The sequence below is a fragment of the Bos indicus x Bos taurus genome, chromosome 27 (genome assembly GCF_003369695.1).
Source record: "Bos indicus x Bos taurus breed Angus x Brahman F1 hybrid chromosome 27, Bos_hybrid_MaternalHap_v2.0, whole genome shotgun sequence".
Classification (NCBI taxonomy): Eukaryota; Metazoa; Chordata; class Mammalia; order Artiodactyla; family Bovidae; genus Bos; species Bos indicus x Bos taurus.
The window spans coordinates 15,544,014-15,570,021 of NC_040102.1; the positions used below are offsets into that span (position 1 = coordinate 15,544,014).

At 43.9% G+C, this 26,008-nt stretch overlaps 1 protein-coding gene across 4 annotated transcripts in view; it reads left to right on the forward strand.

Annotated features, from left to right (window-relative positions):
- Positions 1-26,008, forward strand: part of SNX25 (sorting nexin 25) — a 91,801-nt gene that overhangs the window by 49,478 nt on the left and 16,315 nt on the right. For 3 of the 4 annotated variants that reach the window (XR_003509051.1, XM_027529996.1, XM_027529999.1), the window contains exons 6-12: positions 2,245-2,315; positions 11,811-11,992; positions 16,235-16,366; positions 18,074-18,346; positions 20,726-20,890; positions 22,156-22,287; positions 25,315-25,455. Coding sequence is in view for 3 of the 4 variants with exons in the window: in XM_027529996.1 (XP_027385797.1) it covers positions 2,245-2,315; positions 11,811-11,992; positions 16,235-16,366; positions 18,074-18,346; positions 20,726-20,890; positions 22,156-22,287; positions 25,315-25,455 (1,096 nt within the window). In the remaining variant the exon portion in view is untranslated. The remainder of the gene's footprint in view (positions 1-2,244; positions 2,316-11,810; positions 11,993-16,234; positions 16,367-18,073; positions 18,347-20,725; positions 20,891-22,155; positions 22,288-25,314; positions 25,456-26,008) is intronic. The other variant, XM_027529997.1, reaches the window with a different exon arrangement.

Consider the following 26,008-nt stretch of genomic DNA (forward strand, 5'->3'; position numbering starts at 1 on the left):
TGTTACTCACTTCTGTGTGTCTAGAACCTAAGAAACGATTAACAAGTGTTTGTTTAATGAAAGCATATTGACCACATAGATTATTCTTGTGCTTTTTCTTTGTAGAAGTTGCTACAACAAGCCTATGGAGTTTGGTGACATGCATTTGAGTTGCCTGGAAGAAGTCAGTGCTCTTTGCTTATAGAACCTACTAAGTCCAAGGTTAAAATAAAGACTTGGTTAGGGAGTGTTAGACTTTGATGATTCCAGGTTTGTGTATGCTTCTTATAAGCTGTTTCCTCATCTGTTCAGTAACTGGTGGGAAAAATCACATGAAAAACTATCTTTGTGTTTTACCATTAATGAAGGAATGAAGGTGGCTCTATCACACAACTGTAATGGTCATTAATGTCCTAGCAAGGCTTCCTTTTGGAGGACATCACCCAAGTGTGTTCAGCCTGGAGATAACTTCTTCATGTATGGAAACTTCAGAAAGTTCTCTGCTAGTCAGGTGGCATTTGGCCATGAGACGCATTGACGCATGGTTACTTGAACAAGTCAGGGCTTTATGACCCTCAATACCAGAAAGTCTGAGATGGCCAGGCCGGGGCTGCAGTCACGGCTTAGTGGTGTCTCTGGACACCTGAGCTCCTCCCGTCTTCTCCCATCACCGCGTGGCTTTCATTCTTGGGGGTGCTGCGCCTCCATCCCACTGCATCCTTGTCCCAGGCAGGAGAACTAAGGAAAGTCAGGGACAAAAGACAAAGGGGCCTTCCCGTGGAGCCCGCCTCTGTAGGAAGCCTTCCTGGCACCCCCTCCCGGCCAGTTCCGCTCATGTCTCGTCGGCTGGAACTATTTTAGATGGCCGTCCCTAACTGCTTGAGAAAAGGTTAGCATTTTTGTCTGGGGCCTCGCTTGCCCCGATCAGTGTGGTCCAGTTAGTGGGGGAGAAGGAGATGAAGGGTGTTGGCAACCAGCAGTCTGCCATAGGCGACCGCCAGCCAGCGCTCCCAACAGCCCGTTCTCTGAGGGGTGGGGTAGTAGCATTGATGTTCATATGACGCAAAGGAAGAAATTAAAAAGATGTGAATCTGAACCCATGAAGAGCTATGACTGATGAATTCGAGTCATCCAGGAATTAGCTAAAAAGCAGAAGAACATATTTTGTGCTCTAAAAGCCAGCCAAGGGAGCTCCCTGGCAGTCCAGGGGTTAAGGACTCGGGGCTTTCACTGCTGTAGGCCTGAGTTCAACCCCTGGCTGGGGAATGAGGATCCAGCAAGCCAGGTGGCGGGTTAAAAAAAAAAAAAGCCAGCCAGATGTAGCATTAAATCTTAAAATGCTGCTAAGATTGTGTTCTGATAAAGAGTTAATGTTACATAGTTTTATTACAGGCAGATTCTTAGTATAATTAAGGGCTGAGAAACACTCAGGATCAATGAGTTTCATTAAGGAAATACTTAATAATAACTGAATAGCCCCTGAGAACTTGGGTTTATAACCTACCTGACATGAACATGCTCAAAATAGCCATTGTTCTAGGATTATATTTGGTCTAAAAATGTAAGGTTTTCTTTTTCCTGAAGCAGAGGTGTTCTCAGTCACACATACATATTCCTGGAGCTGTTCGTCACCCACAGCTTCCTCACATTTACACAATCCCAGGTCCTGGGGGAAAACGTCCCATGAACCACCATATCTTATAATGATGCAATATTCCCTGAGTGTTATCTCTAGTAAAGGTTATAGATGGAAGTGTTCTATTTGCACAGTCCATTGTGGTTTATGAGGTCCGTGAGGTGGCTCAGCACTTAAAGTGTGGATGGTGCAACGAGGAATAAAATTGTGATTTAAGTAGCCCACGTGGCTCGTGGTCACCTTCCTGGACAGTGCAGGTCTGGGAGGTAGAAGCAGTAGGGTTCTGGTTACCAGCGTCAGGGAGGGCGCTGGTGAGGGGTGTAAAAGGGGGAGGAGTCGCTCATGACCTCAGGGTTTCCCTCTTCAGTCGGGGGGCAGGTGGGAACGCTTCTGTACGGGGAATGGAGGTGGGGGTACGTTTAGGACTCTTGCATTCAGGCCTCAGGAACGAGTAGCCCATGGCGCAGCACCCAGCCTGCTGACTTCACCTGCGTTGGATGGTTTTCATGATTCTTATGCAGGATTCACCGTGTTACAGTTGATCACTACAAATAGAGTCTGAAATTCTTCCTGAAAATAGTCTTACCTTCCTGTTCGATCTTTAATTGTTCTCTCTCTTCAATACTCAGGTATCAAATTGTAGTGGAGATAATCCAGGCAACAACAATCAGCAGCTTCCCGCAGCTGAAGAGGCACAAAGGTGAGGACCAGTTCATTTTCTCTGCTTTTATGTCCTGAAGGTCCTGGGTCTAGTTCCCCGTCTTCTCTCTCCTGTCAGAGTTTTGACGTGTATGGAGTATACACTTAAGTATTTCAAACTTGTTAAAATATTGCTATATCAGCAAAAGAGAAAGTAAGTATGGTTTCATCCTAACAAAAACCTTTGTAGTTCTGTGTTCCCTGATAAACTTTGTGTTCATAATTTTTAGAATATTGTAGTCAGTGGGTAGAATCATGCTGCTGTTCTGTTTACATACTAAACATAGTTTCATAGTTTTTCCTCATATTAAAAGGCTCCCCCCAAATAGAATTGTTTTGTTAGTTTTTGGAGAGCTCTGTTTTAGAGGGAGTGCAATCTGGTCAGCGTGTTGGCGGGCTGAGCATCTGGGAAGCGCCTCGTCTGGATGTTAACCTCTTCCCGCCACCCCACCTGCCCGCACTGCTTCCTTAAAGCTGGACAGTCGGGCTGTGCTCGAAGTGACCATGTAGCAATGCTGCCAGGCTGCGTGTGCGGCTCTAAGCAATTTCATGTCCAGGGTTGTTTCTCCTTAGCCTTCGTTTCATGTTCTCTTTGTGAATAGTAAACTGAAGAAGTGTTAAAAAAAAAAAAAAAAAAGAACAGATGGAAGATCCTAAGAATACTTGGGATGCAAACTAGAGATGAGAACTTTTTCTTTTTTAAATGAAGGTAGAATGAATATGCTGAAATATAATTTTGTTGCTACATATAAATATGTTTGTTTCAGGCAAGTCTTTTTCAATTATAATTGTTCATTGATTAGGAATTGGTATGTAATTGTGAAAGTATTTTGAGGATTTAAAGGGAGAAAATACTGTATAACAGGTGGGGAGAAATTACCCAATTGTGTGCCCTCTGAAACCTTAAGGAATTAACTAGCTGACTCTGCATTGACTTTTCTCAGGATAACACAGGAGGGCTGGGAGGACCTCTTTGTATATTCAGGAATGTTCAAATAAGGCTTCCAAGGCTTCAATAAACTCCAGCAAATCCACACAGCACTCTGAGAATGTTTCAGGTTCATAGTAGAAGACCAAATTACTCTCTTTAACAATGTAGAAATTTTAATTTGATTTTTGGTGGCTTTTTTCTTTTGGAATTTTGATGTTTTTAAGAAATAAGGTATCAAATGGTTTTTGAATTCTTTACAATGTCTTAACTAGTTTAATTGCTGGTACTGTTCTAGGGAAACTAAGTAATCATAGAAATAAGAAAAACAAAATTTGAGACCATCTAACCCAGCCCTGGGATTTCTTTGGAAGGAATGATGCTAAAGCTGAAGCTCCAGTACTTTGGCCACCTCATGCGAAGAGTTGACTCATTGGAAAAGACTCTGATGCTGGGAGGGATTGGGGGCAGGAAGAGAAGGGGACGACAGAGGATGAGATGACTGGATGGCATCACTGACTCGATGGACGTGAGTCTGAGTGAACTCCGGGAGTTGGTGATGGACAGGGAGGCCTGGTGTGCTGCGATTCATGGGGTCGCAAAGAGTTGGACACGACTGAGCGACTGATCTGATCTGATCTGAACCCAGATCTTTGTCCTGTGAGAAAGAAAAATTAGGAATATTTGGAGAAACAGGTTCTTAGAGCAAATTTATAAATACTGCACAATTTATAAATTTTTTGAAGTACTTGGTCTCAGAAGTTTTAAGTGCGCTCACAAAATTTCCTTGCCTCTGACCTTATTTTATCATTCATTCTGGCCAAACATATTGACTGAGGTGTGACTTTTACCCACTAATCCCATCAGCTGCTTGATGGTCACAGAATTTGGGAAGTTTGCTTTGGTCAGGAGGGTGGAGCCCTCATGGATGGGCTTGGTGTCTTATGAGAGAGGCCGCAGAGAGATCCCCAACCTCCCCCATGAGGGGCTTCACCAAGGACCGCCCTGGCGCCCTAGTCTCCAGGCTGTGAGAAACACGTTTGTGTTGTTTATAGCCGGCCAGTCTGTGGTGTTTGGTTATAGCTGCCCAAACTAAGACACTGGCCAAGGGCCGGCATTCTAGTAGTAATGGAGCATATGCTACGACTTCTTTGCTGTTGAAGGTGAATAAGCCCAGTATTTCAGCTCCCTCTTTTTTTTTTTTTTTTTTTTTATAGTTTTTAATTGACTGGCAACTTTATTTTAAATTATATGGGCTTCTCTTAGGTGTGTAAGCGAGCCGAGTTATCACCATACAGTTCCTTAAGCAACAGGGATTTACTGTCCTGGTGTCTAGTCTGATGTCTCTTACCCTGCAAGGCAGTGGAGGGGGTGGGGGTCTCCACGGGGCTGCTTGGTGGGAGACTCCCCGCCCCAGACCTGGCCCCTGGGTCAGTGGTTTTGAAGGGTGGATCCTGTCAGCACACGTAACAACAGGGATGAATCAGAATCCTGCTTTGGAAATTCAGACATATCATTAAGAGAGTGGACATTTAGGCTTTAACCACTAGAACAGCTGCTTGAGAAACCATAGCTCCCCAATGCCTGGAGCCCTTTTTATCCGTAACTTATTTTTCCCTATTCCTGTCACATCTGCAGTGAGCAAAACCTGTCAGCCCGTTAAGAGGGGTATGAGGTCAATTTAGTGGGAAACTTAAAAGAAAAATCCCAGAACATCTGATTGTATCCTGTGTGTTACCCTAAATTATTATTTTCTATTTCAGCTCCCTTTAAGGCTTTTTCTTTCCCTCACTGCTGTTCTGGGTTCTGAAATGTTAGCAAGAATAAAGTGATTCAAGAGTAATATTTATTTAGCTGACTGCAACAAAGGACAGGCTGTTGATCTGGGTCTAATAGAAACTGCTCTGTATAAACACTGCCTGCATGGGGGGCCGTGCCCGTTGTGTGCCTTGTTTAGAGGATAAGTAGAGAGTGTTGGAATTGAGTATATCAAGCAGAACTGTAGAAGAACTTCAGAATATACTGAATATGTATATACACATACACAGTTACTTGTTGATAAAAACCATAATGATTTCCCTTAGGAATAATTTTTGAATCATATTTCTTATCTGATTTTGGATTTAAAAGTGTCCCTGCCTAAAGGAAGGAGCTATTCTGTAGACTCTAGAGGACTTTTCAGAGTCCTTTTTGTGGTATTGCAGTAATTTGACACAGTTTCTAATTTATGAATGACCTAAACTTACACCGCAGCCCATTGCTGCAGGGCCTTTGCTAGGGTTTCTCTCTGCCCGGCCCTCCCATCCTGAGCGCGGCGGTGCCCTGAGCCTGCGGTCCCTTCCCCAGCACCCAGCGCGGGCCCGTCCCGTCGCTGCCTTGTGGCCAAGGGCTCAGCCGGTTCCATCATGCGCCCTCTGGTGGTGGTGGCTTAGTGACTAAGCCAGTCACGTCCAGTTCTTTTGTGACTCCGTGGCCTGTAGCCCGTCAGGCTCCTCTGTCCATGGGATTCCCCAGGCAAGAATACTGGAGTGGGTTGCCATGCCCTCCTCCAGGGTATCTTCCCAACCCAGGGATCGAACCCAGGTCTTCCTCCTTGCAGGAGGATTATTTACCGTCTGAGCCACCAGGGAAGCCCTGTGAAAGTGAAAGTGGCTCAGTCGTGTCCGACTCTTTGTGACCGCATGGACTACACAGTCCATGGAGTTCTCCAGGCCAAATTACTGGAGTGGTTTGCCATGCCCTCCTCCAGGGGATCTTCCCAACCCAGGGGTCAAAACCAGGTCTCCCGCATTGCGGCTCTCTAGTCTCATAATTTATATATCCAACTCAGCTCCCACCTTCCCCCCACAAAAAACTTGAGTCATCGTATGTCCTAAGAACCTGTATTTATTCAAGTAAAGTTCAGGTCCAGAGGTTTTCAGCAAGTGCGTGGTCAGTCATGTGCTGATCTGGGGCATGAACCCTTGTATCCTGCACTTGGTGCTCTGAGGGTCACGCTCTGAACTCAGAAGCTGCATGCGCCAGAGCTGTGTCTTCGGTTTCTGACTCCTCTCTGCTTAAGTCACATTCTCATCTGGGAGCAGGCCTCTCCTGGTAATCTGGCATGTGGATTTAACTGATGGGATCTTACTACTTTAAAAATCTGTTGAAAGCATGTTGGAGGGCCTTCAACCGAGGAAAATGCTGGAAGTCTCAGCACTTGATATATTTAAGGAAGGAAACACGAATAAAAGGTGTGCTGCAGGCCCCTGGCCTCGCCTGGCCCTCGAGGCCTCTGTCGGCTTCTCTGCTATAACAGGAGAAGCTCCGCCGGGAGCTCCTGCTGGGGCCTCTGCTCATTCCTTAAGTATCCTTCCTACTGAAGGGGAGCGGCACACTCGACTCTGAAACTTCAGGTGTTTGCTGTGATAAGAGAATCCCACTTGTTCTTTTTTTTTTTTTTTTAAAGCATACTGACCCTAAGTTGGAAAGTAAGGTAAATATTGCGTTAGTTCCTGGGCAACTTTTGAGGTGATCTTCAGATAACTTTGAGGAAATCTGTGATGATCGGTAACTGCCGAGAACTGCCGTCAGCTCTGCATTCAGAAGGAAACAGCATTTCTCCTGCTGAAACTTCACTGCTGCTGCTGCTGCTGCTAAGTCACTTCAGTCATGTCCGACTCTGTGCGACCCCATAGATGGCAGCCTACCAGGCTCCCCCGTCCCTGGGATTCTCCAGGCAAGAACACTGGAGTGGGTTGCCATTTCCTTCTCCAATGCATGAAAGTGAAAAGTGAAAGTGAAGTCGCTTAGTCATGTCTGACCCTCAGCGACCCCATGGACTACAGCCCACCAGGCTCCTCCGTCCATGGGATTTTCCAGGCAAGAGTACTGGAGTGGGGTGCCATTACCTTCTCTGCTGAAACTTCACTAGTCCCTAAATAAATACACACCCGTTTCTTGAACCCCCATCTCAGGACCTTTTACTGAAACATTTGTTTCAGTGTATAGGAGAGATTTCAGACTTGTCAGCCTGTCACTGTGGACTGAGGCCTGACCTCTGCCAGCGAGGAGCCCCGATAATCCCTTCCCTCCACTGTCTGGGGGGCCTGAGGAGACCTGTGCATCATGGGGGGCGGAACCACATGCTGGGGAGCCCCGTGGGGGTGGGCAATCACAGGCTTGCCTCCTGCACCCCCTTAGGAGCTGCATCTCTGTAGTACTCCTCCCAGTGTGGTGGGGGGTACAGTTTTGCCTTCCAAGGGACAGGGGGCATTTAACAAGGTCTGCAGACATTTCTGGTTGCTACCCAGGGGGAAGGGGTGCCTCTGGCATCTAGTGGTAAAGGCCAGGGATGCTATGAGACATTCCGCCACACACGGGACAGCCCCACAGGGAAGGTTTAGCCACCCGGAAGGTCACTGATTCCGAGACCGTGTGTCCTCCATGGGATTCCTCAGGCAGCCCGCCGAGGCTGTGGCAGTTAGGCTGCGCCTTGCAGTCTGACGTGAGAAAAGAAACACTGCTGTGGGTGCTTCTTAGTGCTTGGCAGACGCGGGGGTGCCGTTTTCACCCAGCCACGCTGGTGCCGCTTCAGGGCCCTCGGTTTGCACTGTAAGTCACTTCTCTGCCCTTTGCCACGTTGGAGGGAGCGCCCAGCGGTTGTCCCTGGTGTTTCTGTTTTGCAGCAAAGCACTTTACTCAAAGGAGGACCTGTATCGTGGGTGGAAGGCTTGCGGCCCAAAGGGCTCTGTGACGCAGTTCACCGGCCCCCTGCAGTGCCCGCAGGGGGTTCCTCCGAGGTCTGACGCAGATCTCTCTTCCAGCAAACGACCCCCTTCCCTTTTGCTCTTACCTCAGCAGAATCTGGACTCGCTAGGAGGGAAGCCAGTGAACACTGATAATGAATTGTTTTAGACGATTAGGGCACTCACGTGTTCTTGGCACCCGTGTAGAGAGCCGCTGCCACCCACTGCGTCACCTGCCACCACTTGTGGTCTCGGCCTTCTTCCTTAACCTGGATAAACACTGTGTGATTCACCCGGCTTAACAGCACACGGCGTTACCTAGGGCTCAGCAGACGCGGCTGCAGGAGGCTGGCACGAACCGGGCAGTGTGTCGTCCACCCCCTGGCCCGCGCTTCTCTTGATGAGAGGATTTCTTGGCTGGACGGGTCCTCAGGTCACAAAGAAGCATATTCATCTCTCTCGCTGGATTTCCTAGGATTTTTGCACAATAGTTGCACGCACTGCAGCAGTGCCCTGTTAGGCATTAAGCCCTGAACGTGGCATTAGTTTTCCGAGGCAAAAAAATAAACAGAATTGTCTAAGCAACAAACTGCCGTTGCATTTGTTAGCAACAAGCTTTGTGATCAGACAATGACTTTGGCCCTCAACAAACAGAAGGCATTCACGCGAGCAGGGGACACTCCAGCAGGACTCTGGGATGTTTCCTCAGCTCTGCAGCTGGGTTTTAGGGGAAGGTTTATTCTCTTTCTCCCTTCCCTTTGGAATTTGCCTGTTTTTGTCCTTTTAGAAAGAATTTTAAGCCTTCTCAGGAGAAGAATGTGTTTGTTGTTAAGTGTGTATCAGTTTCTTCCTCTCTGTCTCTCTCAATTAGCCTGTTTTAACCCAAAGTTAAAATTGCAGTTTAGGTTTATTTTATAAAAGGCAACTCTTTGTCCTCGCATTTTAAAGTAGTTTAAAGATTATGCACAGAATTTAAAATGTAAGAATATATGTGTAGCATGTTTAAAATAAATGTAACCAATGCAAACTAGTGTAAGGATATATGCTTTAAATCTTTTTAAAATAAATGTAATCAGTGCAGAAGCGTGGAATGCAACTGTGGGAGTTTAAGCTCCTTAGAATCTAAGTGTAATGGAAATAACGTGAGTTTTGGAAGCAGAAAAAAACGAATGAAAAGTTTTCTGAAAAAGTCACAATTCCAAGCAAGTATTTCTTCAGGTACACCCACAAATAATTTCAGTTTGCAGTATGCTAATTTGGAGACAGACTAACAGTTACTTTATTTAAAATTTTTAATTGGAGGATAATTGCTTTACAATATTGTGTTGGTTTCTGCCATACATCAAACGTTTATCTTCCTACTTTCCTCTTGAGATGCTGAGTTCAGTTCTTCGAGCAGGCCCTCCCTGTCAGCCAAGCACAGGACGCACTGAGAACCCATCATTGCCGTCAGATGAAAATGCCTCCTCGGTTCAGTTCAGTTCAGTCGCTCAGTCGTGTCCGACTCTTTGCGACCCCGTGGACTGCAGCACACCAGGCCTCCCTGTCCATCACCAAACTCGGGTCCATTGAGTCAGTGATGCCATCCAACCATCTCATCCTCTTTCGTCCCCTTCTCCTCAGTTACACGTTTGAAAACACCTGTGACACGACAGACCCCCTTGAACAGGGCTGACTGCTGACCCGAAGTCTGCGCGTGACCATTGGTGATGCGTGTCGGAAAAGGCGGCTCTGATAGATCCCGTGCCTTGTGGTCCTTGCCTGAGCTTTTCCTGCCGGACGTGTGCAGCCTGTCCAGACATGGTTGTCAGCATCTGCACAGACTGACTCTGTGACCTGAGGGTGGTGACGACCACCCTGGGGAACTGGAGGTCTCCCTCGGTGTGTGAGGGCTTCCCTGGTGGCCCCGTGGTAAAGAATCTGCTGGCCTAGCTTGAGACGCAGGTTCGATTCCTGGGTCTAAAGATCCCCTGGAGAAGGAAATGGCTACCCACTCCAGTGTTCTTGCCTAAAAAATTCCATGGACAGAGGAGCCTGGTGGGCTACAGTCCATGACATCACAGAGAATCAGGCACGACTGAGCAGCTAACACTTCTCTGAGCGGATAACCTCACTCCCTGCTTCCAGACAGCAGAGCCCTAGGAGGGGAGCTGCTGCAGCTCCCAACACCAGGTCCAGACTGGCTGGTGTCCGCATCCATCCCTGTGCTTCCCTGTCGCCACAGGGTGGGGTGCTGCTGCTAAGTCACTTCAGTCGTGTCCGACTCTGTGTGACCCCATAGACGGCAGCCACCAGGCTCCCCCATCCCTGGGACTCTCCAGGCAAGAACACTGGAGTGGGTTGCCATTTCCTTCTCCAGTGGCCTCCCCCAAAGCCAGCCTCCTTCCTCACTGTCTACTGGGTACCACCCTCCCAACTTGTAGCCTGTTTCCTTCTTAACTGCTTCCTTCCACCAGCATTAAAACCAGCTCATTTCTCACCCATTTAAAAAAAAAAAGCCTGCCCTCAACCCCTGCCCCTCCCTGCCTGCAGGTTACGTGTGCAAAGCTAGTCCCTTCTCCACAAGGAGGTGCTCGATGCTTAGTCATTTTTAAAAATTAACTTTGTGTGAATTTTTTGCATTTGCTTTAAATTACATAATGTCAGCTTAAGGAAGCAAACCATTGTAAATATTTTTAAGTTAAATTTTTAAAAAATTTTCCCTGAGACCACAGAGCTCATAGTGGCAGAGACCAAATTCTAATCTGATTCCAGACTCTACTGACAGCCGTCCACAGGACTTGTCCGCTCGTGGTCCTGGCCACAGCTAATTGGTGGCAGGGAGGGCTAGATGCCATGTTGGAGTAAGGTGAAAAGCGGGAGGTGAGGAGTCTCACCCTGGTTCCCTCTCTCACAGCCAGGGCTCGAGAGAGAGCAGAGTACCTGATGCATATCGAGGACTCAGCAGAACATTAGCTCTGTTATATTGAACCCTCGGTAACACCTGACACAGATCACGCATCCGCTCAGCGTGTTCCCTGAGTCCTGACGGTGTTGCTGGGCACTGTTGTGGGTGCTGGTGGCCCAGCTGTGTATAAACAAACAAAATGCTACTTTTATGAGGACATACTTGGAGGATAAGTAAACCAAATAGGTGGTATGGCAGTCCTGCTATAGAGAAGGTATAAAGCCGCGCGGGAGAAGACTGGTGTTTTAGGGTGGAGGTTGCAGGTACAAAGAGGGTGACCAGAGATGTCTTTGCTGAGCCCTGAACTAGGGACCTGAAGGGGACAGGGCATGGAGCCAGGCAGATTCTTGGGGGATCTGCTGAGATAATGGATAGTGAAGCCCCACAGGAAGCTACCCAGTGTGTTCAGGAAGCTGGTCACCAGAGACCATGTAGAGTCCAGGAGAGGCAGATCCAAAGACAGCCCTGTAGCCTAGTGACTCACTGTTTTATAGATATACGCCATATAGTTATTGTAAAATGTTGGCTCTGTTTCCTGTGCTGTATGTTCTGTCCTTGTATCTTACCTGTTTTATACCTGGCAGTTGGTACCTCTTAATCCCCTTTATCTGAGTTGACCTTCCCCACACTCCTCTTCGCTCTGGTAACCACTAGTTTATTACTTGTGAGTCTGTTTCTTTTTTTCAGATTCCTTATATAAGTGAAAGCATACAGTATTTATTTTTTTTCTCTCTGACTGACTTCACTAAATATAATGACCCCCAGGTCTATCCATGTCACACATGGCAAATTTTCAGCCCCACATTTTCACAGATTTGGCCCAGCGTGACCACGTTCCCTCCCTCTTTGGCACCTTGTCCTCTGACTGCCTACCGCCTATCTGTCTCATTCAAGGTAAAGAAACTGCCGCCATGAAGGCTGACCTCCTGAGGGCCAGGAACATGAAAAGGTATATTAACCAGCTGACCGTGGCAAAGAAGCAGTGTGAGAAGAGGATCAGAGTCCTGGGAGGCCCTGCCTATGACCAGCAAGAGGACGGGGCCTTCGACGAGGGGGAAGGGCCTCAGAGCCAGAAGGTAGAACTTGGCGGTTTCTTGCTTTGCCATTTCGTGTTTGTTATGCACACTGATGTCATCACACAGGCAGTGCCTTCACTTCTTGGCATTTAACCTAAAACATGTATTCCCTAACATAAACTCACATGTTGACTTTTAGGAGTCAAGAATCCACACTTCTTGGTGTCCTTCTGCGAGTGGTAATTGGTGTGATCAGGAGGTGTGAGATGCGTGTGTGTGTGTGAACACGCCTGTGTGTGTTTTCCTGTCTCCCTTTTGTCCTCCCGCCATCCCAGAGGAGCGTATTTATATTTTCAAGGGCCCAATCAGATTACTCACTACTAATTGGATAGAAATTACAGGCAGTGAAGCAGAATGTCTCTTAGAGGTTATTTTACTTAGCTCTCACCACAGTGCTATGAATATGTATTCCGTGTCTCCATTTTACAAAAGATGACAAAACAGTTGGTGTAAGTAAATTACCTAGTAAGGCCATGTGGATAGGAAGAGACAGAACTATATAAAAACCCGGATCTGGTTGGTTCACAAGTCTGAGTGTAGCTGAGGACCCTGCACTTGAATGGAAAAGACGCCCTGGCTCTGTCTCTCCTGAAGTTCTTACAGAGCTCTCAACCCACCTTTCCTTCTTGACTTCCGTACTGTTCTTAGTTTGCTAAATCTTTTGGCCTGAAATCAAATCAGGTAATTTCTTAAGAAGAGTAAGTATTTTATTATGGGATAGGGGGAACGGGTAGTTTGGGATGGACATGTACACACTGCTCTGTTTAAAATGGGTAACCAACAAGGACCTAGTGTAGAGCACAGGGAACTCTGCTCAGTGTTATGTGGAGGCCTGGATGGCAGGAATGGATGCATGTATATGTGTGGCTGAGTCCCTTTGCTGTCCAGCTGAAAAATATCATAACATTGTTAATCAGCTGTACTCCAATATAAAATAAAAAGTTTCAACAACAACAAAAACGTTATGTTACAGAGTCAGAAAGCCTGACTCTTAAATCCCGGATTCACCGGGGATTCACTTTGGGCAAGTGAGTTAGCCTGTCTGTACTCTGTTTGTAAAGTAACAATAATTGCACAGACCATACAGGGCATGATAATTATGGAATTAAATAATGCACATAAAATGATAAGCACAGTAGTCGGTATATAATGAGCACTCAATAAACATCTGTTGTAACTGGCATTAATTATTTGGGGGTATGTTTTAGTGATGTCATAACTGTAAGAGGAATCCAATTGTGAACTCTCCTTTCAGGATAAAACATCATTCCCAGGATCCTAGTTCTCCACATTCTCTTTAGTCTGATATAGACAATTTCAGGAATATATTGTGGATATTCCACGGGCAGAGAATCTTGGGCCTGGGTCCCTCTTGGTAACATGTTGGGTGTTTTAGGAGAACGTTTATTTACTATTCTAGGCCTTGTGGTCCTTTTGAGTGCTATAGGGATGTATTTCCTATAGAAAAATTAGCCTGTGGGTTAAGAAACAACACACACAAAACATAAAACTAAGTTAATAGCATACGCATCATGAAACCAGATCCAGTGGGACTGGGACATAGTGAAAAGAAGTAAATAAAAATCCCTGACGGGGAATAAAGAATGATCACAGGGCACCTTCCAGCCTAAAACACGCCATGGCCTTTGGCACATCCACCAGGACAGTTTTTTGTCTTTTGCCCAGAGATTCTCTGTGGCAGCACCCCTCCCAGAATTACCAGCGGTTTTAGGACAGAAAGAAATGTGTTAATCCAACAGAGGAAATTAACACAAGAGCATAGTGTTTGCTGTATGGAAGCCCTTAGTAAATGGTAACTGGCATTCTGTTGTGTATATACACTTATATTTTTAAACCATCTATTGAGCAGTAGTGTCCACTTTGACCTACCCAGTGGTCTCTTTCCCACTTCTGCACGGAGTCTCAGAATTACTGGGAATTGCTCATCTCAGATTAATGCAGTGAGATTGAGTTCATCTCACGTTAACATATTTGACTCAAAAGTGTGCCATCTGTTCATCCTGGTCACCCAGACCCACACCGTTAGTGTGCGTTACTCAGTGAAAGGCTTATGAAGGCTTCAAGAGAAAATTAAAAACAAAACACTTGGAGTAGAGAACTTAAAGGTTAATTCACCAGCTGAGATATGAGGTGTATCAGATGTTAAATTAGACTTGAGATAGGTCTCCTGCCATGTATTTTATGTGTGCACTTTTAGAACTAAACCTAAGAGTGTTCATAAGACACAATAAGAGCATAAAGGCGGCTAATATTTTAGAAGATGTTTTGGGCTTAATTCTGCAAAATCAAGAATTTGCATCTAACTTGGAATTCACTTCAGTCTATGAGATTAGACTGGGGAGACTTCCTTAGAACTGTTGGCTATCTCTCCTGCTCAGCTCCTCCCTGTGTTGAAAATGGGTTGTTCTCCGAGTAATCTGTCATTGCTATCAGAGTTGGTATGGGAGCCTTCACACTTCTTTGGAGCCTGTACAGTTAGGACTTGTACTTTAAAATGCCTCACTGGTAGGTTTACCTGAAGTGAGGATACATTCTATGATTTCCCAAAGTTAGTACACTACATCCTAAGTATTAATGATCTGTAGCAAGGGATGGTCATTCCTTTAATTAGTTACCAAAAGCTGCTAGAAAAATGCCTGCCCGTTTCTGCCCACAAAACAGATTGAAGACGTACTGTGCATGGCAGAGGAGGTGAACATGCATTGATCATATGCACTTGATTTTAGAAAAATCTCACGGATAACATTTCTGAAATTTTTCCACCTGCTACAATATTAGTTTTAAGAATCTTAAATATAAGTTTTCCTTTTCTTGTATTATACTTGCTGCTGCTGCTAAGTCTCCTCAGTCGTGTCTGACTCTGTGCGACCCCATAGACGGCAGCCCACCAGGCTCCCCCATCCCTGGAAGGAACACTGGAGTGGGTTGCCATTTCCTTCTCCAATGCATGAAAGTGAAAGGTGAAAGTGAAGTCGCTCAGTCGTGTCCGACTCTTAGCGACCCCATGGACTGCAGCCCACCAGGCTCCTCTGTCCATGGGATCCTCCAGGCGAGAGTACTGGAGTGGGGTGCCATTGCCCTCTCTGCATTATACTTAGACATCATTTTTATTACTAAATAGATAACTAAGGATATAGGAGTTAAGTCCCTTCTAAATTACTTTGCGGCCTTTTTCCTTGTTAAGTCCTGAATTACTATAAAGGTCATCCACTTTTTCTTTAGTGGTCTGTGCTCAGGGTTGATCGCACTGTGTCTTTCAGGTAGTGGTTTTTCTTATGATGTAAGCACTCAAAATGGTAAATGAAGGGGTAATTTTGAAACTTCCATACATGGGACTTTTTTTTTTAATTTCAAAAAGTAGAATTTTTTTGTGTGATTCAGTAATACATATACACATATATTATTTTTGAAATTATTTTCCATTATAAATTATTACAAGATATTGACTATAGATCCCAGTGCTACACAGTAAATCTGTTGCTTGTTGCATATCTGTTATTTAAAATTATAAATCTCAAGCCTTTATCAAGCATAGTAGAGAAGTTTTTGTTACATGTAAATAATGTGTATGATATGTATGTTTTAGAAAACTTATGAATTTTTGCCTAACTAAAGAATTTATGACATTTTGATTCCACTATGTGGAATCATTCTGTTCTATGTGAATAGAATACTAGACATACAATGGACTTTTATGGGTCAATTAAAATGATATGATACATACAAGAGATTTTTTTCAAATGAATGTGATATTATAAACAAAAAGGCAAGGTATGAAATCGTTTGTAGATTTCCTTACCTATATGAAAATAGGATGGAAAACAAAAATACCAATTTATTAGAGTCCAGCTACCTGGTCTTTTAAACATCTCTCTTGACTTTTTCTACTATGAGCATGGTTGCTTTCAGCAGTCCATCACGTAAGACAGGGATGTTTATCTGTTTCCTAGAAATGCGCCTGACACTGAGTAGAAGCCAGATAAATCCTTTGCTGAATGAGCTAATGGTTAATAGAAAATTGGTATTTTTTGAATATGTGCACTTTGAATATTCAGTAAGCTTTTTCAATTTAAAGTTTAGGAAGGTGAAATAGGCACTCTGTGACCTTAGAAAATGAGGCATTTTTTTTTCCTGAGTGTGAAAATGAATCCTTTGGAAGTCAAAGTGAACTGATATTTAAATTTAGATTTTTAAAAACTCCTAATTACATTCGCTTCATAGATTCTTCAGTTCGAAGATATCTTGGCCAACACTGTCTACCGAGAGCAGTTTCGAATGTACATGGAAAGGATGGACAAGAGAGCTCTAATTAGTTTTTGGGAGTCTGTGGAGTACTTAAAGAATGCTAACAAGGTAGGATATACAGGTCCAAAGGAATGTTAATCACTGGCTGATGAAAACTTGTGTTTTAGGCAGTGTATCTGTGTTTTTCAATAAAGCTGTAAGATAAGCTATACATTAAAAGAATATTTTAAACCAGACATATTATTGGCATTATGTTCTTGCCCACAATGGTAAATAAAATTAGATTTTATTTTTATAGAAAGTGCTTTTAAATGTGTAGTCAAGGAGAAAAGATTTACAAATGTACCCAGTTACTGAATTTAATTTCAGGTAGTTATTTTGTAATTCATTATCAAAAAGCACGTCTTACCCACTTTGCTATTATAAGTTTGGTTTTATCACCTGTACCTCATTCTCATAACCTTGTTATTTTTAATAATATTGTAATGTGCACACCTAACTGTCCTTTTATTTAAAATGATTGTGTTAAGGAAGACAAAAAATAATTCTTGATTACAGATGTCTGTTACAGAGGAAAGCCTAATAATGAGCATTGTGTTTTGTGCTCAGCAAGTTCTCAATATATATTTAAGAATTAAGTTGAAGAATGTGAAATACATATCTGTGAATTTGTATCAACAAACATATATAACAATATATACAGCATATATAATACATACATTCTGAGAGGCTTATTAAAATAAGCCCAAAGAGCACTATCTGCATTAAATTACTCATTTACACTTAATATGAATGTTGCTAGAGCTTAACACCAACTTAGAATACATCGTAAATCACAGACTGTGTTGGTTAAGGAACTAAATCCAGTCTCGTAGCATTTTGAAATCTTAGGAATTTCTTTCAGTGTTAATTTATAAGCCACCAATGACCTCATTTTACTCAATATTGTACTAGCCAGCTTTATTACGTATTTTATCTACCAGACTTGACTACAAACTTGGCTTTGGCTGCTATCAGAGGACTACTGTAAAGAGCAATCTAAAAAATTTCCTAAACTATTAAAAACAAGTTGAAAAATGTCAGTACAGTAAGAGGAGGGTATAGCTTCCTCAAATAACTATATTTGATCTAGCAACACTGATTAGGATGTAAAAGTTCCATGATGTTGTTATGTTCATAGTATTCATTAAGGTGTTTGTCTTCATTTTATTGCTACTGTTACAGACTTTGCGTCATTCCTAGAGTTGTCTCTAGCAGAAATGCAAAGGTTCTGTTAATCAGATGTAAGAGATGTTTGCACATTCAAAGTAGGATCACTGTGACTTAAGTGTCGTGTTTAAGACCAAGCTTGATTACACTGTAGTAAGTCATCATTCTGAAGAATATGTCTCTTACTTCCACAATTATTATATTGACTTTCTTCTGGAGTAGGAAGTTGGCACTTCTATTTATATTAGATGGAAAAGTCAAATTGAATTTAGCTGATGAATTATATTCCTGTGAAACTGAGATTTATGAGAAGGGAATCCAGTGCAAGAAGAGAACTGTTCTCATTCTTTGTTTTTTCCTTCCAGCATTAAAAAGAATTTATATTTGTTAACTGTTCAATGTAAAGTGTTCCTTTTAAGGACTCAACTGGTTTTTTCAAGGTCTGATGCTCACCCCTTGGCCCTGAACATGCCCACAAAGCTGCACACTCACCCCACATTCCAGGTCTTCCTTCCACCTTTAAAATGCAGAGAATTCGGAAGAAAATAGTTTTTCTCAGAGACAGTATTTCATACTTTCTCTTTCCTTATCTTCCCATCTTTTCAGAATGAAATCCCACAATTAGTTGGTGAAATTTACCAAAATTTCTTCGTGGAGAGCAAAGAAATATCAGTGGAAAAGTCACTTTACAAAGAAATCCAGCAATGTCTTGTGGGCAATAAAGGGATTGAAGTGTTCTGCAAAATCCAGGGAGATGTTTATGAGACCCTGAAGGATAGGTATTACCCTTCATTCATTGTCAGCGACCTGTATGAGAAATTGATGATGAAAGAGGAAGAAAAACATGTCTCACAGTTGGTTTCCAACAAGGATGAAGTGGTGAGTCTCATTTACCTTTCTCCTGCCTTTCGAGTGGTTACGCGTTGAACATGAATAGGTAGGGCAGACTGTGGGAGTCAGATAGGGTGTGCGCCTTCATCTTGTAACATACAGAACTTCGAAGCACCTCACTGCTTCTGGTCAGTGCTGCTTTCTTTGTCCTTCTGACCGGCTGGGTACCGCTACCCAGCACTGAGTCAGAGACCTCCTTGTCCTGCCTGAGACACATGTGAGTCTGATGCCTGAAAAGTGAGGGCAGGACTCTTGGAGGGTGGGGGAGACATTTGTGACTTAGGCCGGGTAAGAGAATCAGTAGCTGGACAGTCTAGCCTGAGACCAGACAAAAAGGATGGGGAAAAGATGAGAGGCAGAGAATGTAGGAAGACCTGCAGGAAATATTTTGGAGTTTAAACACAATCAGGTGAAATTAAGATGTTTTGAAACAAACCTTGTCCAACCATACCTGAAGTCTAATTTTCTTACAGTGTATTAGATCATTTTGGGTAGCCCAGTGGCCATCTCCCTTTCACTATTAATGATTTATATGAATTTGAAGGTTTTGAAAGTACAAAGAAAAAGTGTTTTAGAGTCACTTTACATAGAAAGATTGTAATTTATCTTGGATTCTCTCTTTCTGTCCACTTCACTATGTCTCAAGCCCTGAGGAATCAGGTGCTTCTTCATGATAGTTTTAGAAGTGGATGTCTCTGAACTTCATTCAGACTTTTTAAAAAAAGTTCTATTATGGATCTCTACATTTTCAGTGAGCAGAACCACTAAACTAATTGGTCATTACTCATTGCATTTTATTTTTAGAATAGCACAGCTAAAACAAACTGATCTTTATCTCTAGCTCAAAAATTAAAATGGTTGATGTGTAAATGTTGTGAGCAGTTTATTCAGATTAGTAAAAGCATGAATATCCAGCACATCAATTGAATAAAGACTTGAAATGACTGTTGATATGATAGGTAGTAAATCGTAAACAAACATGAAAAATGTCCAGCGTCACCTAGGATTCAAAGAAGGGTGACATGTATCAACGACCTTTTGAAAGTTCCTATTCTTTGTTCTAGTACAGTCACTTTTAGAAATTTATCCTATGAAAATAATTAAAATGTAGAGGGGAAAAGGTTTATGCACTGTGGAATTTATTTTAACACATCTGGGATGGCAAAAAAGCAGAATCAACCCTCAGCAGAAGTAGCAATAGGAATATGCCTCAGTTTATTATCAATTCATAGAATACTCTGCAGCCATAGCAATTATAATTTTGAAGATTACAGTACCCTCAAATATGCAGCACTGTAGTAATATATTTTATGAGAAAGTCAGAATACCCTCTTGAACGTGTAAAGGCATAGAATAATGTCATAATACATATACTCATGGACAAGAATTAGGAAGAATATATAAAAATGAAAATAGCCTGGTGTTCTATGATTATTAATATTTTCCTTTGACATTTTTTCTTTTTACTGTTTGTTACAAGTAAGAAAAACTAGAAGAAAAAAATCTGGAAGAAAGTTAAGGAGTAAACGAACCAGAAGACAGTTCTGAGCAGTTCTTCCTGCTCTTGCTGCTCATGAATCTAATTACTAACATGCTGTTTGTTGGTAATCTATTCAGGTGTTTCCCAAATTATGTAGTTCTTTATGAATCTTAAGTCACTTTCTTTTTTTTTTTTTCTTAAGTCACTTTCAAGTGCTAGCCATCTAACTTGTAAAATAATCTACCTCTTGATTAGTAAAATACATCTTTAAAAGAAGGACTGAGCAAAGTGTATGCTAAAAATACCTTCACTAGTGGGAATTTGGAAATTTTATTTTAAAAGCTCTGGGAGTTGGTGATGGACAGGGAAGCCTGGCGTGCTACAGTCCATGGGGTCACAAAGAGTCGGACACGACTGAGCGACTGACTGAACTGAACTGATTTTAAAGAGACTCGCATGAATTTTTCATAATATCCTAGGAGACCAAAAGCAAGCAAGCCAGGTCTCAGCATTTTGGGGGCAGAGTTTAGGCACAGAACATCTGGGTTTAGTTGGAAAGATAACTCAGTTGCCTTCCCTTGTTCTATGCAGGTTCCCATTTGGGAGATAGCAATATGAAATTTCTTTTCTCCTTTCTTTAGGCTATTAAATATTTCTTTTTTCACTGCAATTCCAAATACCAGTTCCTTTGGTTCTAAATACTGTGATTTTTCACTTTGCTGAGAAAAAGCAGGCTGCTTCTAGGCTTTCTACTATGGTTCTTTCCTTAGTGGAATCCAGTGATTTGGAGCGGTGCATTGTCATGCCCTAGAGCCTGTAGTGTAGGTAATACTGAGGGAAAATTCATCTTTATGGGATACGGTGGCTCACATGACGTTCTCCCGCAGGACTCGGGAGGTGAGGTCGGTGAGGAAGCTGTGGATGAAGGCTCCAGTCGGGTTAATGAACAAGCCAGCTTTGCTGTAAACAAGCTACGAGAACTAAACGAGAAACTTGAGTATAAAAGGCAAGCTCTAAATTCTATTCAAAATGCGCCAAAACCCGACAAAAAGGTAACTCTTCCGTTTTCAAGGTTGTCTGTAAAAGTTGCCATTTTTCTAATTTGATAGATAGAAATTCTGTAAGTTCCACTCTTTCTGTTTTTATGGGTTTGGGTTTTTTGCTTAGAGTATAGAATTAGGGGGCATTTGTCTTTTACCTGTTAGGGTCTGGTTTGTGTTTTCCACCCTCGGCTGTAACTCTGTCTTTTATCTGACTTGTCTGCGTGCCTTTGGGAAAGGGGCTGAACTGCCCCTTGTGACATAGTTGATTCTGGAAGTGAGTTAACTAAGCAGGGACAATCTTAATATATATATATATTTTTTCTTTCAAACACTCCAAGCACAACTTAGATCATCTCATAGAATTATGCAAGAAATAGATTGGGGACTTCCTTGGTGGTCTAGTGGTTAAGACTTTGCTTCCAGTGCAGGGGATGCAGGTTTGATCCCTGGTCAGGGAACTAAGATCCCATATGCCATGCTGTGTGGCAAAAAAATGGGGAAAAAAAAGGATTGTTTTGCTAGAAACGAAGAGAATTTGAAAGTTAAAAAAAAATGTAAACAGCATCTCACCCAGGCAGTGGTGCAGCCTCTTGGTTTGCATTCCTGCTTCGTGGGTCTGACAAGGAGTTTTCCCTTAATGTAGCTACGGCTGGTGCTCTTTGCTTTGCCAACCTGATCTCCTCTGGCACCTTCTGTAGGTGCATTCAGAAGCCTCAGTGATGAGTAAGTGCAGCAGGATGAAGAACCAGAGAAACAGAGTGAACAGAGAAACCTGCCCTGGCGGGGCGGGGTGGGGGCGGGGGGCGCAAACATGCTGACGGTGGAACCAAAGATCAAACAATTACAGCCCGTACTGATGACACAGTGCAGGACAAGCTTGCTGCAGGCTCTCTCAAGAAGGAACAGGTCCTTGTGGACTGCATGATCAGGAGAGTTTTGAGGCAGAGATACTGGCTTCACATAATAGAGTTGTGTAAATTGCAGGGTGTCTTTCCCTTGATCTGTGTCTTCTGTAATGTCTTTCTTTCTTTCTTTGTAGTTTTCATTGTAGGAATCCTTCACCTCCTTGCTAAAGTTAATTTCCTAAGTATTTTGTGATTTTTTTTATGCTATTGTAAATGGAACTGTTTTCTTAATTTCCTTTTTGGAGTATGCATTGTCAGTATATAGAAACAAAGCTGACTTGTGTGTGTTGATTTGGTAACCTGCTACTTTCGTGAACTGCACAGTTTTAGATGGTTTTGTAACTCCCAGGATGTTTTCCCCTGTGACAGATTGTTTCTAAATTGAAAGAGGAGATAATTCTAATAGAGAAAGAACGCACAGACCTCCAATTGCACATGGCGCGAACAGACTGGTGGTGTGAGAACCTGGGCTTGTGGAAAGCCTCCATCACCAGTGGAGAGGTAGGTATGACTGCTTCCCTTCCCAGTTGATTACGTATTTGTTCCCAGAGTGTTAAGTTTGACTTTATCAGATTAGATTTTGTACCAAAGAATTAGGGTTGGGAATCAAACGCTTATATTCATCCTTCTGGACTGCACTGGTCCTGCCTTACTCACTCCGTATCTCCGTTCTGCTTCCTGACCGGGAGCTGTTTGTTGGGTTGCCTGGTATAGATCTCGTCTCCCTCCCCTTGAGACAGAAAGTTGTCCTTGTTCACGAATCGTAAGCAACTTTCAGATAGAAACAGTTGATATCCTCAAATTACCAATTTCCTTTTCTACTGAGGGTTGAAAAAAAATGGAAAACACTACTTGAAATTTGGAGATGAAAAAATTTTAATGTATTTCTGATTGATCCATCCTGCTGATGTCAGTGGCTCAAACATCAGTAGCTCTAAGATCTTTAATAATGAATATTTCCTCCTGGAATTAGAAAATATTTTGCTCTTCTCTGAGGGACATGGGACAGTAGTTTTCAGAATACACCATATCCCTGTTTTTGTATGTAAAAATAATTTCATTTGATGGAAAAATGCTTTATACATTTATATCATTAGTGTAAACTTCCTTTCCATCTAACCGACTGTTGACACCTGGAGAAGAAAGTCAGGTCCACCCTACCTAGAGATTATCACGCTAAACAGAGAAAGTCAGTATCATATAATATCACTTGTGGAATGTGAGTTTAAAAAATGATATAAATGAATTTATTTATAAAACAGAAACAGACTCACAGATTTTGAAAACAAACTTATAGTTCAGTTCACTCATTCAGTTGTGTCTGACTCTTTGCAACCCCATGGATCATAGCACGCCGGGCTTCCCTGTCCATCACCAACTCCCAGAGCTTGTTCAAACTCATGTCCTTCAAATCAGTGATGCCATCCAACCATCTCATCCTGTGTTTTCACCTTCTCTTGCCCTCAATCTTTCCCAGTATCAGGGTCTTTTCCAGTGAGTCAGTTCTTCGCATCAGGTGGCCAAAGTGTTGGAGCTTCAGCTTCAGCATCAGTCCTTCCAATGAATTATTCAGGACTGATTTCCTTTAGGATTAACTGGTTTGATCTTCTTGCAGTCCAAGGGCCTCTCAAGAGTCTTCTCAAACACCACAGTTCAAGAGCATCAAACTGACTGTTACCAAAGGGGAAAGGTGTGGGGTGGTGGGGGTATAAATTAGGAGGTTACAATTCACACACACACACACACACACACACACACACAACACACACACACACTCTCTACTGATGTTCAGTGTGACTGTTGGTCTCCATCATTGTTTCATATGTCTGGACCAGTACTCAACTCCTGAGATTTTCAAGGGCCCATCTGCCCAACTTATCTGTGTCCGTCCCTGCTTTTCCCATCATCAGTGGCCTGACACTCTTTCTTGGGGAAAGGCTTAGAATTCACAAATCTGAAATTCACTTCTAGTTTAGGAAGCAAAACTGTGCACATTCTCCAGGTGCCGGCTTGAAAGCCATGCCACGTGAGCGCTTACCGAGTGCCCTCAGTGTGCCTTTGGTGCTTGCTGTCCTCCCATTAAGGTGCAGAGCCGGGTGCCTTGGTTGAGGGGAAGGGGGACAGCGGGTCAGGGGAGGTTGCCCAGAGCCTGGAACACCGTGAGAAACACTTCCTCACTGCTGATGGAATCACCTTTGGTGTGGAAGTCTCGGAAGGGGCATTCAGGGGATGTGGTGTCAAAAGGTATAAAAGAGGAGCCCCTGGGGATGGGGTACAGATTCTGTTACCTCCCCAGCTTTGCTCAGAGCTGCCTCTGGCATTGCACAGTTGCTTATAACTGTCTTCCGAAGGCAGATACTGAGGAGGGGAGGGAAGGAGGAAAAACCCTCACAAGGCCCTTTGCCCTGGTCATCAGCTGTTACTCAGGAGCTTGCTGTGACCTTGGTCCCTGAAAAGGTAACAGCAGTGGACACAGAGGGGTCATCTGACCGCCCAGCATCCACGAAGCAGCCCCGTGAGAACGGTGGAGGAGGTGTTCCCCTCCGGCTTTCTAAGCCAGGCGAGGCGCCGTGAGCTGTGCGCGCCCGGGACAGTCGTGGGCTGTCTGTGCTCTACCTCCTGCCTCCCATGAGGGACGGTGGTCCTCCTCCCCGCTGGGGCTCAGCTGGTGCTCAGCAGAATTGCGTCCCTTTGCTTTGCTTCTCTGTTTACTCTTTGTCTCTAATTCGGTTCATGACGCTAAATCAAGCTTCAATTCAGCATATTTTCTTTTTGTTTCTTCTCTAATCCATTTACATTAGGAGCAATGGTGGCCTTTTCTGAATTATGACAGGGTGTGTGTGTGAGTGCTTAAGAGCTGTCTTCAGTTGGGAGGTAGAGGAAATCACGTCTCCCAATGTGAAATTTCATGAAAACAGAAACCACGGTGTGTGGAGTCCTGTGTTAAACGGGGGAGGCCCCCCATCCTTCTCTGCTCACAATTCTGCAGGTTGAGAGTCCAGCTGCGTGACTGGATTCTCTGCTCACTATATCGTAAGGCTGAAGTCAGGTGGCTAGCCAGACTAAGTTCCTGTCTGGAGAATCTGGGGGAAGTCTACCTCCAAGTTCATTCAGGTTCTTGGCAGAATCCAGTTCCCGGTGAGGCTGAGGTCTCTGTTCTCCTGCTGTCAGCCTGGCATTGTTCTCAGGTCCTAGAAATACTCCATATCTTTCCGCGTGGCCCAGTCCATCTTTCTGCCAGCACCGCATGTCAGATCCTTCTTGTGCTTCCTCTGATTCTTTTTCTACTCACCAAAGAAATCCCTCTGCTTCTGTGAGGGCCCCTGAGGTTAGGATAGGCCCGGTTTCAGGTGGGCTGTGCCCTCTAAAGTAGCCTAATGCCAGAGCAGAGCCCATCCTTTTCAAGTCCTGGGGACCGTGTGGGACCTGCACGCCCGGGAGAGGGCGTCTGGAGGGGTGCAGGGATCTTGCCTGCCACGTCTGCTCACCGTGCTCTTTCTTGCTGTTGTGTTCACCTGTTTCTCCAAGGTCACAGAAGAGAATGGCGAGCAAATGCCCTGTTACTTTGTCACAGTAAGCTTACAGGAAGTTGGAGGAGTTGAAACCAAGAACTGGACGGTCCCCAGGAGGCTCAGTGAGTTTCAGAATTTACACCGGAGACTTAGTGAGGTACGAACGCTTGTGGCACAGGCTTAGAATTACTGAGCGAGAAGAGATCTCAGGGCCCGTTTCCGTTTTAACGACACAGGGAAACTGGTCCCTCTTTCCCCTTTGCTGTTGACACTGGAAAAGTGGTATTTTCAGCCTGGTGGTTGGAAATTTACTTGTGGGTCAACCGTTTAGTCTAGTCTGAGTCTTTGAATACACAGATCACTGTCTGACTTCCGTTGAACCCAACAGAACCCCAGAGCTGGAGGACAGCTGAGGGTATCTCTGGCCAGTGGTTTCAAAGCTGCCAGTTGTGACCCGTTAGAGGATAACGGGATCCGTTCAGGGTCACAGCAATAGAGAGTAGAACATACTGCATTGCATCATACCAAGGAGTGGGTCAGTGAAGTGCAGTGTTCGAAGGCACAGACTCTGGGGCCAGGTTGCCGGAGTTTGCCTCCAGTTTGGATCCTCGCTTCCCCAGTCACCAGCTCGTGACTGGCCCTGCCGCTCCGTCTGTCTGTGCCTCTCTGCCCTCATCAGTGGGCACAGATACGAAGTGCCATCTCAGCCG